The sequence below is a fragment of the Ochotona curzoniae genome, unplaced genomic scaffold (assembly GCF_017591425.1).
Source record: "Ochotona curzoniae isolate NIBS_2020 unplaced genomic scaffold, NIBS_Ocur_1.0 scaffold_1852, whole genome shotgun sequence".
NCBI classification, from domain to species: domain Eukaryota; kingdom Metazoa; phylum Chordata; class Mammalia; order Lagomorpha; family Ochotonidae; genus Ochotona; species Ochotona curzoniae.
The window spans coordinates 52302379-52318562 of record NW_024467087.1 but is presented as its reverse complement, the minus strand read 5'-3'; the positions used below and the strand labels follow the sequence as shown (position 1 = coordinate 52318562).

The following is a 16184-nucleotide window of genomic DNA, read 5'->3' as shown; positions in this document are numbered from 1 at the left end:
GAAAACTTTATAGGTCAATCAACCAGAAAAAGGGCAAAAGTTTACATTTTAAAAGTGAATATTGCAAATAAATTACTGAGTAGATGAAAACAATATATTAAAGCACACCAGCTAAATTTCTTAGGAGACACCGAGTCATTTTTCATCACAAATGAAAACAGTATCTTAGCAACTTCATATATATCGATATCACAAGTCAATATTAAGAAAAAAATATGATTTGATTTATAAACATTTACAGATTTAATTATTTGGTACAAGGAAAATAATTAAAATACATATTTTATATATACATACTTACCACCATTTAGCAGAGTGTGACCTATTAATTATCTGGTACAAGGAAATAATTAAAATACATATTTCACAAATCCATATTTTTAAAATATATAAATGCTTACCACCATTAACAGAGTGTGATCTATTATTAACTGGTAAATTTGGAACATCTCCTTCGTTAATCAGTCTCATATCTTGTTCTCTCTGCAACTCCCTTATTATTCCATCAAGAATGCTTTCATCTTGCTCCGCAGTTTGCTGCCCAATCACCTGTTCCACCACTTCACCATCGCCTTAGAAACAAGATACAGTCACAAAATTACGATTTAATATAAAAAGCTTAATCTGCCACTTTTTATATAAAAAAAAGGATCAACGTGCAAATGATGCATCAAAAACTATTCATAAAGAACTTTCAAACTGCTGATATGTCAGCTTATATACTGTATATATATATCTACTCGTTCCAAATTAGGTATTAGAAGGACCTTCTCACCATAAAAAATAATTTATCAAAGTTAATCATGGATTTTACAAAATATATTTCTGCATAGTATATATGCAGAATTAATGGGAATAAAACTTGAAGTAAGATTTTGACAAGTTCAACTTCAAATAACTGAAATGTGAATATTTCCTTTCTCAGAGAAGTCAAAAGTACGCTCTTTCAAATACTACATTTTGATAAACAACTCACAGAGTGTTGATAAGTAGGAAAAACTAATTCATGATACATGATTGCTTCTCAAAGACATCCTCCAATCTTTTCTTAAATACATTATGGCCCTATTTTCCCATTTGTCTTCCAAACACATTAAACATTATCTAATAAAGAAGTCATCAGATTGTACAATGTGTGATAAATCACAAATTATTTTGCTCAATTGTTTTCAGTTTTATCACCCATTTAATACTCACTTGTTTTCGTCTTCAATAAATTTAGCACCATGAGAGTGACTACAGGCATGTGTCAACCATCATTTCATTGTTCTACAAAGCTTTATGACATAGGATGTAAAAGGGCATTGTGGTTTTTCAATGCAAAGGTCAAGTCAAGCCTTAATTCCCTAGTTCCCTAGCAAATAAAAATCTACTTGGAAATAAACACCTCACTAGCTTAGAACTGAAAAAAAATTCTGTACGTACCCAACTGAGATAGGAAAGCATTCTGTAGGGTAGGGAACAGGAGGAGGTGGGGGTTGGAAATGGCAGCATAAATAGTGAAAATGTGACCATCAGAAAGAACAAATGGTTTTGATAAAAAAAAAAAAAAAATAGATCACTCCTATATTTTCTTCTACTATCTGTTCTATCATGTACCAATCAAATAACTGCATGTCAAACAGGACAATTAGTAAATCGCTAATTTGTGTTTTTTGGAGTTTCCTCTACTTGGGTATATTAACTATGAACTGTCAATTGAAGTACCAACACAATGGAATGCAATTTCACTACTTACAAGCATTTGAGACATTAGGTTATTGCACTGAGGTCATCGTGAAAAGTTAATAGCACACTTTTTGTTTTCAACAGGAATTGACTCCCCAGTCTCACGGAGATATTTAACATCCAAAGGCCTATGCTAACTTATGCGACAGAAGAGGAAGTAATGATACCCCAATCCTGGTACCTAGAGGCAGGATTTTGGAAAGTGATTGGATTAGATAGCCAGGGTGGAGCGCCAAGAGAGAACTATAGATTATAATGAGAAGCCTCGGAGAGTGCCGCCAATGTCTCCCTGTTTCCTGGTTTGCCATGCAACATGCCAGCCTTTCCAGATGATTAAGACAAACTCATCACCTGATGTGCACTGTGAATCTCCAAAACTGTAAGCTAGAAAAATAAACAAACCTTCTTTCCTTCTTAAGTACTCCTCTCAGACATTGCAGTTAAAGTGACAAAAAAGCTAACATAACATGGAACAGGGTCCTACACGCAGTAAGGATTTCTATCAACATGATTCAACATATTCCTTGCTTGAGCATACGGTTCTGTTTGTCCTGACTTACTTCTCTGTGTTCAGGTGAGGTTAAAACAAAGTACTCTGATATGGTAAAAAGCACAATGCAACAGAAATCCAATAGAAGTAGTAGGTGAAAAACAGAACAGTGAACTCCAGAGTTTAATGGTGGGGACATTATCCCAGAAAGAACAGCAGCAAAGCTATGACTTTTCATGGTTTACATTTAAATGTTAAAGCTAAATACAGGTGAAATAGTTTAATTTTACTTTGTCAAATAACATACCATTAGCTACATATCCCAGTTGTGGTATTAGTTGTTCATCTTTACAATTTTCTCGTCCCGGTACTAGCCGTTGAAATTTGGTAGGATGAGGATTTCCATCAACATCCACCAAGAATGGGGGAGGCATAAGGTGAGGAGCTTGCTGGGTTTGTTCATCCAATACGTAGTTATTGGCATCACGAATAAGAGGCCGATAATCCGTGTGGAAAAACATCTGATCTGGAATCTTAATGAGATTTATAGTATTACACATAGATGCAAAATGTGTGAATAAGCACCTATTTTCATCCCTGGAGCAAATGCATTTTCCATATCAGACAATTCTTGCATTCTCTTCTAGCCTTTGTGCCATAAAAGCACATTAAGTAATTCACTCCCTTCTCTATAAAATCATACAATGTGCATGATTTTTTTTTTTTTTTTGGCCCTGGACCATATTTTTCTAAGTAAAATAGAAAGAAATACTCCATTAGAAAATTATTTTTTATTAAAATTGCAAAAACCAGGAAACCTGACTATAACATTTTGCTTATTTTTATTCAAATGATAGACAAAATACACACAGAGACAGGAAATATCTCATTAGAAACGCGAAAGGACAAAAGATCGTATGTTCTGAGACAACTTTCATTCAAGATACAAAGCGAAAAGATATACAGTTACACAAGTACACCCTTATAATTTCACAAATGAACGATGTAATTGAGATTAGAGTACCAGGAATCAAAGAACTGCATTATGTATCTCCATTCCTGAGTAAAAGTAGGCCCCGAATAAAACTGTTAAATATACCGTGACAACATACTACTCTACCATTGCTTATAAACAACAATGTTACGTCACGTGTAAAGAACCAGAACACTGAAATCAAAACTATAGCTCCAGGATTATACTATTGTGAAACACAATGGACAAAGGGGAGGGAAAGGGGGAAAACCCTATACTTTTACAAAACTGCAAAATGGAAATAAAAATAAAAAAGTAAAAACAAAAATGCATTCGAAAGTGATACAAGTACTTAACCAATCTGAATGCACCTGAGTATTTTACAACTCTAAAATTATAAAATCTATCCAAAATGTATAGCTGACAAAATATAATGCACCAATTAAGTGAGCTTCCAAGCTATTTTAATAGTATCAATAATAAGTAAAATAGCCAGCCAAGAAAATAAGCACAACTAGTCACTTGCTGTTTATTCTCAATTTACATGGAGAGGATGCAAACTGGTAAGATTACTCTCCCATTATTTCTTTAAGGCAGTACATTATATGCTATAATTAACAGCATCTCCCTGTCACCTTCGCTGTATCTCAAAAGCCATTCACACTGCCATGTCTGATGTTCTGGAAAGATGGGAAGCTTAACCAAGAAAAGCAACTTTCTTATTTGAGATCTAATGACACATGACAATTCTTACAAGCAGAAGTCAAATAAAATTTATGTATGATATAATCCCAAATTTCAGTTAACAACAAACATTAAATACACTAACCTTTTCATAGTATTTACTGCATCCAAAACCAAAAAGCAACAAATGTCCATGAGAATCTGTGCAGGCAAAATGGTTTCCATCTGGTGAAAATTTACAATCGAACACTGCACCATGGCCTTGGCCTTCAATCTGAAATTCAGAGAATATTCTTTAAGTCACAATACAATTAAATTTTATATATGTAGCCATTAACCTCAACTGGTTAATACTTTATACATTCTCTGGCTTCTGTAGCCGAAACTTTACTGAAAACAGGAAGGCTGTGAAAGTAATTGAACAGTCCCATTCCAATGAATGGAATTCAATCATTGCTACCAACATCACACCCTATGAAATTTTAGAAGTTTGAAAAGATCTAAACTTGGGGCCAGTTCAGTGGCTCAACAGCCTAATCCTCCACCTTGCAGTAGCAGCATCCCATATGAAAAACCCGGTCCTGGTCCCAGTTGCTCCACTGCCAATCCAGCTCCCTGCCTACATCCTGGAAAAGCTGTGGATGATGTCTCATGACCTTGGGACCCTGCACCCATGTGGCAGACCCAGAAGAAGCCCCTAGCTTGTGCCTTTAGAATGGCTCAGATGCAGCCAATATGGCCATTTGGGGAGTGAACCTGCGGACAGAAGATCTCTGACTCTCCTCTCTGTAAATTGGTCTTCCAAATAAAGATAAAATCTTAAAAAATACATAAGCACAATCAAATTAACAACAAAGATACCACCTATCATCGTATCAAAAACCGAAATGCAATTAAGTTTTAACCTTATAACCTAACCATTCCATAATTAAAACATACAAGTCAATTTTAGCAACAAAAGAAGGTGGATATTTTTAATGTTATGGATTCCAAAAAGTCTATACAAGTAATATTCAAGCTAAACAACAATTTAGAAATGTTTAACTAGAACAATGCTCAAAAAGGGCCTTGTGAAATGGCCTAGCAGCTAAATCCTTGCTTAGCATGTGCCAGATTGTGTCCCAGTTGCTCCACTTCCCATCCAGCTCCCTGCTTGTGACCTGGGAAGGCAGTAAAGGATGACCCAAGACCTTGGGACCCTACACCTGTGTACCAGACCTATAAGAAGCTTCTGGATCCTGGTTTCGGATCAGCTCGTCTCAGCTCCAGCCGATGTGGCTACTTAGGGAGTGAACCACAAGATAGAAGAATCTTTATCCTTGTCTCTCCTTCTCTCTGTAAATCTTTCCAATAAAAATAAAACAAATCTTTAAAAAAAAAAAAAAGGACTATGCTTAAGTGGTTGGGACCATGGAACAGCAAACTTAGCCTCTAACTGTAGTGTAAGCATCCAGTATAGGTGCTGGTTTAAGTCCCAGCTAGCAGTAGTGGATGACCCAAAGCCTTGGACCCCTGCACCCACATGGGAGACCTGGAAGAAATTTCTGGCTTCTGGCTTTGGAATAGCTCATCTCCAGCTGTTACAGCCATTTGCGGAGTGAACCTGTGGATGGAATAGATTCCGTGTAGCTCTACCTTTAAAATAAAGTAAAGCTTAAAAAAAAACCATAAAATACAGAGGATGCAAGTAAACCCATCACAAAAGAAATGTATTCTAACGGGGAAGAGACAGAATACCAAACTTTCCCATAATTTGTAAGGAATACAATCAATGTTGTAATTCACAAATTAAAATCACACTTAAAATAATAAATTTCTTGTGCTTTTAAATAGGTATTAACTGCAAAACTTAATACATTTGAGTTCCTGGACTTTAGAGTTAGGGACCAGAATTTGCAAAATGCTAACACTGGAGTCACTGTGAAAGGCCTAATTTTCAAATGGTTCTACTCAGGTTTTCAGTCATTCCCTGAACTGTTTTACTGAGCTAAAAACTGATAGCAAGAGGTTCTTCTATAAATCAGACTCTAATTGCAAAATTATCATTTAAGAAAACTAATTTTAATAGGAAGATAGATTTTCCTTACCATGTTAAAATAATTTCGAATTTTGGTCCCTCTGTCAAGGTCCCAAATAAAAATGTTCCCATCATGGCCCGCTGAAAGTATGATTCTCTGATCAAACGGATGTGCTTCCAAAACAAATACTTCATCATCATGTCCCTGTGATAAAAATAAAGATTAAAATGAAATGCAATGCCAATGATCTCATTGATTTGGCCAAAAGTTCCTGGCAGTACAATCAATCTGGTTTAGGCAAATTAATGCATATAAATTTAACAGCATTTATCACATGGACATTACATTAACAAAATAGCTTAGCAAAAGCTCCATAATCTATGTAATTGCTGATATCATAAAGTATTTAATAAAAGAACCAAAAATATGTTTAAAGCAAAGATAATCAAAACACACAAAACAAGAACCTGGCCCAGAAGAGGAATATGGTTATCTTAGACTTTGTTATTTAAAATTAAAAAAATGAAATTGGACTATTTGTAATCAAATGGTCCCAACTAGAGACCATTATGCTCAGTGAAATAAGTCAATCCGAAAAGTACAAATATCATATGTTCTCCCTGATGATATTAAGGAAACCATCATGCGAAAGATAAAATCAAAAATCCTTTCAAGTTTTTTTTTTGCTGCAATCCATGGGTTTTGATATTTGTCTTTATTTTCATTTCTTCAAAGTTTCTTTTCTATTATTAAATTCTTCAATGACTCATAGCATCATTTTCTCCAGGAGGGTTTAATTTTTCATTTCTCCAGCAACACATTGGTCATTCAGTAGCATGTTATTTAAATTCATGGTGTTGTACATTTTTAAACTTTACTCCTTTTGTTGACTTTGTTGGATGGCTATTCATTTAAGGGATGTGTAGTAACTGTATAATAGACTATCATATCCAAATGTGAAGATACAATTCAGCATGCATTTCTACTTCCAAACCAAAGATGGCCTCCCAATGTAATTGTTAAATGCATATCGTCACAATAGGATGCTGTACTGTCTGCCACTGTCTGGACCCACAATGTCAGGATATACTTAGACAGCAGAATGACAGGCTTATGACTGCTTATGAAGGACTATACTATTGTTAAAATACGGCAAAAATCAGTCTGGAGGATGGAGTTTGGGGAGGGGGCAAGGGAAATCCCAGACTATGGAACTGTATCATAAAATAAAAACTAAAATTAGAACAATAAAAAATAAACATAACCAAATAAATGAAATTAGCAGGAAAAAATGAATAAATAAATAAAAGGCCACAGAAAAACATGGCAGAGTCTTTCATTAACACCCAAATCTGCCACAATGACAACAGATAATCCTGTGTTGTTCTTCATCCAGCACTCTTTATCTTTGATATTCAAATTATATTTTGGGAGAAGACCCAAAGCTCAGGGCAAAGGACAAAGACACTGGTTCTGCTCTTTATCTGCTTTATACTAGGGGATTCCATTAAAATGTTTCTTGATCTATAAATCTGTTGCTTTAAAAATGCTTGAGAAGCTTTGGGACCCTGCACCCACATGGGAGACCCGGAAGAGGCTCCTGGCTTCGGATCGGCATAGCATGGGCCGTTGCGCTCACTTGGGGAGTGAATCATCGGATGGAAGATCTTCCTCTCTGTCTCTCCTCTCTGTATATCCGCCTTTCCAATAAAAAATAATAAAAATAAATCTTTAAAAAAAAAATAAAAATGCTTGAGGCCTTTGCACCATGTGGCAGGGTCCACCTTGCCGCCTTTGCACTTGGCAAGTTTGCAGGAAGCCTAGGGGATGGCGCCGGGGACGGGGCCACGCAGGGACCTGGGGTATTATGTCCAGGCAGGCAGAGCAAGCCACGGGATTTCCCCACCTGCTTGACACTCCGCACGGTAGGGCGAAGGGAGAAAAAAGCCCTAGGTTAGCATGCTCAACTGGAGTGCTGGTGGACTGGGAGGAACTTTGAATAAGTCTGGAACTTGTGTATGCAGAGGGGTAAGGTCCCAGACCAGCACAAGTGCCAGGAACTTGGGACTCTAATGGGTGGGCAAGAGCTCCAGGCAAGCACACCACCACACTGGAAGACTCGGCTCCAGAAGGTTGAGCTGGGGAAGGCCATATGCTCCTGGGCGCAGGGACTGTGGATTGATCAGGGAAGCGGGTAGAGATGGGTGTGAGGGAGGACGCTGAGGGAGTGTGTTGCAGATGAGGAATAACTTCTGAGGGACTACCATCGACAAGGCCACTGTACTTGCAGGTAAGGGAGGGGGCTGAGTGAGTGGTTTGGACGCGGGAAGATTTCAATCTGACCTTGATGGGTCAGACTGATGCACCAGCCCATGTGGGAGACCTAAGCTGGGCTACTTAGTATGGCTACCCCTGACGCTCACTGGTGCACACTACAGCTAGAACTGAGGGCCTAAATGACAGGGCTGGATCACAGTACCCAACAGTGAGAGTGGGAACAGTGGACAGGTTATGATGGGCTGGGACATGACACTAACCAGCATGTAAAAACACAAGCTCTAGTGGCAGATTCTGTGGAGGATATGTGGACTCACCCTTGTGGAACTACAATTTCTGCTACTTGCTTAAGAGCTGGGGAGGTGGTGACAGACTGAGCTAGGCATGACCATGGGACCCTCCAATACTCACAGGTACTGGGACTGGGAACAGGCCAGGCTGCTCCAGACTGCAGCACCTTCAGGTGCTCTACCAGCTCACACAAAGACCATTACAGAGAGGACCGACTATGCTGCGTAAGGACCTGACACCCATCAGCATATATGAGATCTGGATCTGAGATTGGGCCTGGTGAGGTAGCTTAGGAAATTCCTCTGGTGGGGGCCACAGCTCCTGCTGGTGAGCATGTGATTTAGACCCGATCAGGCTGAGCGAGTTGGCTCAACCCGTACGCAAGTGTGTGGATTGGTTCTGGAGCGGGTAGACTGGGGAGGGCCATGTCAATCTTAGCCCAATGCCATGTGCAGGAGCCAGGCTGGAATATAGGTTATGTCAGAGCAGGTTATCACTCCTACCAGTTTGGATGAGTCAGGGATGGGAGCAGACTGGGCAGGGGTAGGCTGTAGCACCTGCCAGCGAAAATTGGGATTAGGAGCAGGCCAGAACAAGGCAGGCTGCAGCATCCAATGGCATAAGTCAAGGTAGGAGATGGGGCTAGACTCCAAAACCCACTGGTCTTGAGAGCCAAGGTGGGTGTAGGACAGACTGGACTAGGTCTTGACTCAAGCTTAACCATGTGAGAACCGTCTCTGGGCATGGACTAGTTGTGTCTGGGCCGTAACACCCAACAGTAAGTACTAGAATGGGCATGGGACAATTGGGCAAGGCCATTGTTCCTGCCAGGACAGGAGATGGACGAAGTCAGCCTGGATGAAGGGCCCACAGGTATGCATGAATTCTGCCACTGAGAGGAGACCTGATAGAGGAGTCTGGGGAATCTCCTTTGTCAGGATGCAGTCCCTGCAGGTGAATGTAAGAATCAAGATTGGGAGCAGCCCAGACCAGGCCAGGTATGGGCATATGTGCAGCTCAAGACTGGGGGCTGGCCAGGCTGGGTCAGTTCATAACACCCATGGGCAGATTTGACAACCAGAACAAGACGCTGGATAGAACAGTTCAAGCCACAACACCATCCACTTTACATTTGGCCAGGCCTGGGTGTTGGCTGGGCAGGGCTAAGTTGCAGCACCCACCAGCATGAGCTGGAATTGGGGGCAGACAAGGCTCTTAAATTTTAAATGGTTGTTTAAAACAAAAACAACCAAACAAAAACCAACATAAAAAAACAAAGAAGATGCAACAGAACCTACATGTGCAAAGTTTAAAACATTTACAATCTGGCCTCTCAAAGAAATTTGCCAATTCCTAATTTCGATCACTAATGATTTCTCTTAGACTTAAGAGCTGGCTAGAAGGCATATGATTTTAACAACAGTCTCCAAGTCTTAGAAAAGTAGAGAGAACACTCTGAATCTGCCTTTTTCTGGGACATTACCAGTACACCATATATTAGGGGCTTCTAGAAATGAAGTTCATACTGTGAACTTCAAACATGCATTTTAATCTCAAAGCATGGTACCAAAATATAAATACCATTACGGACAAACACACAGCTTGTAAAAAGACAGTTTCAGACTGGCTCAAACTGTAGAAGTATTAAGATAAATAAATATAATTCCAATAGAACAGGAACTATCACAACTGAAAATTTACCCAAGCTCTTCCGACTAACTACTAGGGAAGTTCTTTCCTTGCTTTAACAAAACTCCAGGCTTAACAATCATTCTGATATAGTAAATATTTTGTCATGTTCTTAGGTAGTTAGTGGTAAAATCACCTTGTTAGATTCAAATGATAAAAACACAACTGTTTCAGTAAATTTGGGGGGGAAAATCTTTTAAATGAAAATCGTGTTTTTGGTCATGTGTCTTGGAAAGTGTTTGGAGAGTGGATCATGGGAGACAAAAAGCCTAATCAAAATCATTACAGTCCCAAGATTATCATCTGGCATATTTGTACTTAATAAGCAGAGTTCTATTTCCCTACACCACCTCCACCACAAAAAAATCTAAATTATTATGAGCCCGAAACAATGGCTCAATGGCTAAACCCTTTCTTTGCATGCAACAGGAACGCAAAAAGGAGCTGGTTCGTGTCCCGACTCCACTTCCCATCCAGCTCCCTGCCTGTGACCTGGGAAAAGAGTAGAAAATGGCCCAAAACCTTGGGACCTTGAACCCACATGGGAGACTAAGAAGCAGCTCCTGGCACCTGGCTTCAGATCCGTTCAGTTCCAGCCACTGTGGCGATTTGCGGAGCATACCCTCAGATGGACAATATTCTGTCTCTCCTTCTCTTTGTAAAACTTACCTTCCTTTCCAATAAAAATAAATAGATCTTTAAATGAATCTAAAGTATTATAATGGCTCACTGTGGCTACTATCATTTGGCTCACTGTTCACTCCTACAATCTACCTGCACAACCTACAAGCACATCTATCCCATTCCATTCTATCCCCTCTATCATAGCAAGAATTTTAAGGTATTTTTCATGAGCAAAATTCATAAGCAATTCCATAAAACTCTTTAATGGTTTCCTACCAGTCTTCTAACAGATCCGACAAGACCCTATGTATTCTGGTCCCTGTTAACTGCAATCTTTTCTGGTGTGACTTGTCTCTGTGCCTGACCTCAGGACCTATATACATGTAGTTCCAGACTCCTTGAAGGAATTTAAAACCTCCAAGAAACTACAAGATAGTGACAAACACTGATAAAAATACAGCAAGTCGATCTAATAATACAAAGACTGGAAAGGTATCTTGAATTCATTGATGAAGGAAGGCCTAATCCAAAAAGTAACATCCAAAAAGAATTCTAGGTATTCTCGCTTTTTTTAAATCCTAAGCAAAGCTTTTACTTTCCTGAGAGGCTTTCTCACCCCATTCCTAAGGTTTGGACAGCTTGGGAGAAGCTTGCAGCCTCTTGTACTTTCCCTTCCTTAAAATTTGATTAAAATTTGATCAAAATTTGTTCCCACTTAACAGCCTGTTAACCCTAGCAGGAAAGGGGTCTGCTTAAGTTACCATTTATTCCTAACATCTAATTCGGTGTCTTGAACTGAGTTGATGGTCAAAAAGCATCTGCTGAATAGAAGACTTTTTTGAGCCCCACTGAGACCCTAATATGAAAATTGCTACAAATGAAAAATTAAGTAATATATCAAAATTAAGTAGACTTGACTGTTACAAGGATTTCTCTTCTAAAATTTCTTCAGTAAAATTTACTGAAAACAGATGTAAAACCATGGAAAGAGCCACAAAACAGAAATCTAAATTAAGGTACTTATTAAGATAGAATTTTACATGAATATATAAAACCAATGATGACAGCAGAGCTTTTGAAATTCTGTTTTTAGACAAACTTGTACTATTTAATACTGTAGCCGTTAGCTACATATAACTACTAAATAATTGAAATGCAGCCAGTCCAAACTAGGTATCTTTAAGTTGAAATATACACTAAATTTCAAAGGTTCAGCATTTAAAAAAGCAATGTAAAAATAGATCCATTATAATTTCCTTACTAATTGCAAATTAGAATGCTAATATTTTGGAAAATGTATTTTTTCAATTATTTTTACTTGCAACATGTTAATTTTGTAACTACACCTCCCAGAAAAATTAATAATACATATATGTTCTACATTCTCTTCCCACTGGGAGCATACTGATACAGACATTTTTGAAAGAAGAATCAAGCAAACAATCCAGTTTTTTTTCCATACATATTAACAGATAATTCAATATCAAGGAACATAGAAAGCCAAAAGGAGGTAAGCACTGACTCAAAGATAAAAGGAAAAATTAATTTTACTCAGGAAAGAGGAATTGAGAGGGCTGCTGAAAGATCAACTGAAACAACTCCTGAAATCAAACAAATCTTTCGAAACCTCAGAGGTGTTAAGCTGAGGTTATCTCATACAGAGTCAAATAAGGATGACACATGCTATGGGATCAAAGAGCAGCTGAGTTGCTGGTCTAAACCTTGTCACTTACCACTTTCTAAACTATACAGCAACTGTTCAACCTACTCTCCCTCAAATACTTATAAACTGATCTCAGATAAGGAACAATGCTCTCAAACACAATTTAATTCAATCACAAGAAAGTAACATCAGTTACACCCATGTGAATTCTCCTATTGCTTCTATGAACATTTTCTGCTATAAACACCACTGCTGCAGCACTGGACTATGAAAAAAAATATATCTTAAAAAGAAAAATAAATGAGCAATATTTCTCTATTTCTTCATTTTACCTATACTTCTCGAATATACTATTCATGTAAGATGGAATACACAGGATCCCTCTAAAACACTAACAGTGAAAAATCTTCCTCCCCCAATAGCAAAATAATGTATATATCCTTCACTGAATACTGTAACATAATAGATGAATAAATGTTAGAATTGGAAATGATCTTGAAAAGCTTTCAAATGCTTTTTAAACCACATGTCATCCCATTTGGCAGACAGGTCAAGAAAGGCCCCCTGAATAAATACTTCTCCAAGGGTTAATGCAAACAGAAGAAACTACACTTAAATTTTTTGTACCTTAAAATAGTACACTTTTTGAACATTTTAATGACAAATAAAATACTTACAGATAAAGTATGAAGAAGCTGCCCTGTAAAAGAATCCCACACTTTCAAGAGGAAATTATTCACTGCAGTAATAACTGTGGTGTCATAGCGATCCCACGCCACCATTGTCACCTTAAGTTTGGTGACCTTGTCTTCCGCAGATGGCAGATTATTCCTGAACAGAAAATTCACAATATTCACACTTTGTCGATTTTTAACAACGGTGTATAAAAGATAGCAAATCAAAATACTATTTCTCAACATCAAATAGTTGAAACAAAAATATCCGAGCTATACATTTAAGTGTGAATGAAAGAAAAAAAGTAAGATATCTGATAGGGCAATGCTCATAAACTTATTAGGGGGCAGGAGGGGAGGCGGAGAAGACTTAAACCTGACCAAAAAGTTACTTGAGAAAAACAAAAAAGAAACTGGAAGGAAAAAAAATCTGGAATTAACCTAAAAAATAAACTACAAGGTGATAGTGGCCACCACAAAATACAAACACATGCACTAGCCATGTTATCCCTTTAAATGTTATTTTCTTAAAAACTAAGACTTGTTAAAAGAAAAAATTTTTTCCCAATTGGATGATATTATCAATAGTTGGCTGGAGCTACAAAGTCAGCTCTCACTTCATTAATGAGAAAAGCTTAATTTCAGAATTATACTTTAAAAAATATACTATCCCAATGAGGCAAATATTTATCCTCTAAAAACCACAGAGCAAAGGAAAACAATGTTTATTAAGCGCACGTGCAACACTGCGTTAAGCATGGGAACGCTAACAATGAGAAACGCATTCCAGCAAATTAAAAAAAAAAAAAAAAAAGCAAACATATACCGACACGTGACAGGGACAACCTCCAAAACAGAAAGCAACACAGACAGGGGCAGGCCGCCGGTTTCTCAGCGAGCACATGGCTTCCAACGCCCACATCCAACGTCAGAGGAACTGCTTTTGAGTCTCAGTTCCACTCTAAGTTCTAGCTTCCTGCTAATGCACACCCTGGCAGGAAGCAACTGCAGCTCCATTAGTTGGGGTCCTGCCACCCAAGTGGGAGACCTGAATTGAGTTCCTGGTTTTCGGTCTCAGCCCTGTCCCAAGTCATTATGAGCATTTAGGAAGTGAACCAATGGATGAGAGCTTTCTCTGTCTCTCAGAACATGATTCTGTGAGGATCAGAGTAGCACAACACAGCAGAATTACAAACCAGTCAGTAGTGTTCATCTAACAACAGCAAAAGGCAACTAGATACAAAAACTCCTGCTATTGTAAAATATATTTGTGCTCACTATTACATGAAGCACAAATATGTAATTTGAAGCAATGTATAACACATAATATGTAATATATATCACACATGCAATATAAAAGAACAGTATACTAGATCATAGTGAAATGGCTAATATCCATGCTTACCCAGTCATTTTAGTGGCCATATCTAGCACTATACTCTTCCACTCTTGCTGCTGATATTGCCAAATTCTTGCTGTTCCATCTCTACTTCCACTAACAAATCTTAAACTAGAAAGAAAGAGTTAAAGTAAACTTAGTATTTTCCACCATACCGGAAATGAAATAACTTCTTTTCCGTGTATAAAGGTATTGTGTTCAAACACATACACTACTAGGGAAAACCTAACTGGCTACAATCATTTCAGAACAGCCTGTCAGTTCTTCAGAATGCTAAACACAAGAGTTACCATGTTACCCAGCAATTCTACTTCCAGGTATGTATCCAAGAGAAATGAAAACACCAATCCACACAAAAATGTATATGTATATGTTCATGTCAGCCTTATCTGGAATGTGCCAAGCCTATCGCAAAGAAATGGATAAACAAAATGGGGTTCACTGATGTAATGGGCTATTATTCAGCAACAAAGAAGAATGAAATAATGGCATACGCTGTAACACGGATGAACAGGTACAGGGATGAAGCCAAAGAGGGGCTAATGGCAACCCAGAACGAAGCAGGGGGAAGATTACGTGGTCACAGATGTGTTTTCTTGAAGGGGAGATATAAAATATTCTAAAATTAACTGTGGTAACAGTTGCACACATACAAACATTAAAAAACATTCCATTTTATGCTATCTGAAGTATGCCAAACAAACATGCTATTTTGAAATAAATTCATTCATCTACAACTTTGTCATTACGAATGGTTTACATTTCTTCCGGGCTCTATAAAATAGATGCCTATAACTAATACTTTTTCCCCTACAGGAAATAGAATTACTCCACATGTATTTTGTAAATCCATTTCTATGTTTACAAGTTCAGATATATAAATGCATCAAAATGTCTTAACGATCAATATTTTCGTTATTTCTCATCTTTACTAACATAAATGTTGTGCTTTATATCTTTACATATATATATGTATAACAATGGTATATGTACATTTGTTGAGTTAAACAAATGTTTAAAGCTTTTGATATAGCTAAATTGCTGACAAAAATTATAGGAGCGAGTTTGCTTTTCTAAAACCCCTGGCAATATTGGGCATTATCACTTTTCCTTAGATTGTCATTGTGAAAAAAAATGTTCCTGTTGTTTTTAATTTGCACTTCTTTAGTTATTAGTAAAATCATATATCCTTTATGTATCTATTGGCAACATAAATACTTATGATAGAGTATTTATTCTTAAAGAAAAAAGGCAAGGCATTAAAATTTAGATTCTTCTAACATGAAAGAGTAATGGCTATGCAAACTTCCTAGTATGCAACTCAATATAGTGCAGTTAAGGCAACCTACAATACACACCACTTTGTGGGTCATTAATTTCCACACTTAACAATGTGAACAAATTAATCATTAAAATCACCCAAAGTCCAAAAATATTTAAGAACAAATCATTTTAAAGTAATATATCCAGATAAAGTTCCTATACACATAAGGATACAAATTTATGCTAAACTAGCTACGGTCTTAAATTTATTCTAGGTCAGCTTTTACAGCAGAGCAAATTACAACCTTAGCATGATACATTTTAGAAGGTGCACAGATATCGATATATGATTTCTGAATTTACAAACATAGAGGAGGATATGTATCACACGAGTAGTAGAGAGAATAAACA

The 16184-nt window shown here is 37.5% G+C and overlaps 1 protein-coding gene across 1 annotated transcript in view; it reads right to left on the bottom strand.

Moving 5' to 3' along the window:
• Nucleotides 1-16184, bottom strand: part of BRWD3 (bromodomain and WD repeat domain containing 3) — a 126336-nt gene that overhangs the window by 51245 nt on the left and 58907 nt on the right. The window contains exons 13-18 of the mRNA XM_041000007.1: nucleotides 14517-14621; nucleotides 13115-13268; nucleotides 5963-6097; nucleotides 4021-4149; nucleotides 2526-2751; nucleotides 402-572 (exon numbers count right to left, since the gene is read on the bottom strand). Of these exons, the coding sequence (XP_040855941.1) occupies nucleotides 402-572; nucleotides 2526-2751; nucleotides 4021-4149; nucleotides 5963-6097; nucleotides 13115-13268; nucleotides 14517-14621 (920 nt within the window). The remainder of the gene's footprint in view (nucleotides 1-401; nucleotides 573-2525; nucleotides 2752-4020; nucleotides 4150-5962; nucleotides 6098-13114; nucleotides 13269-14516; nucleotides 14622-16184) is intronic.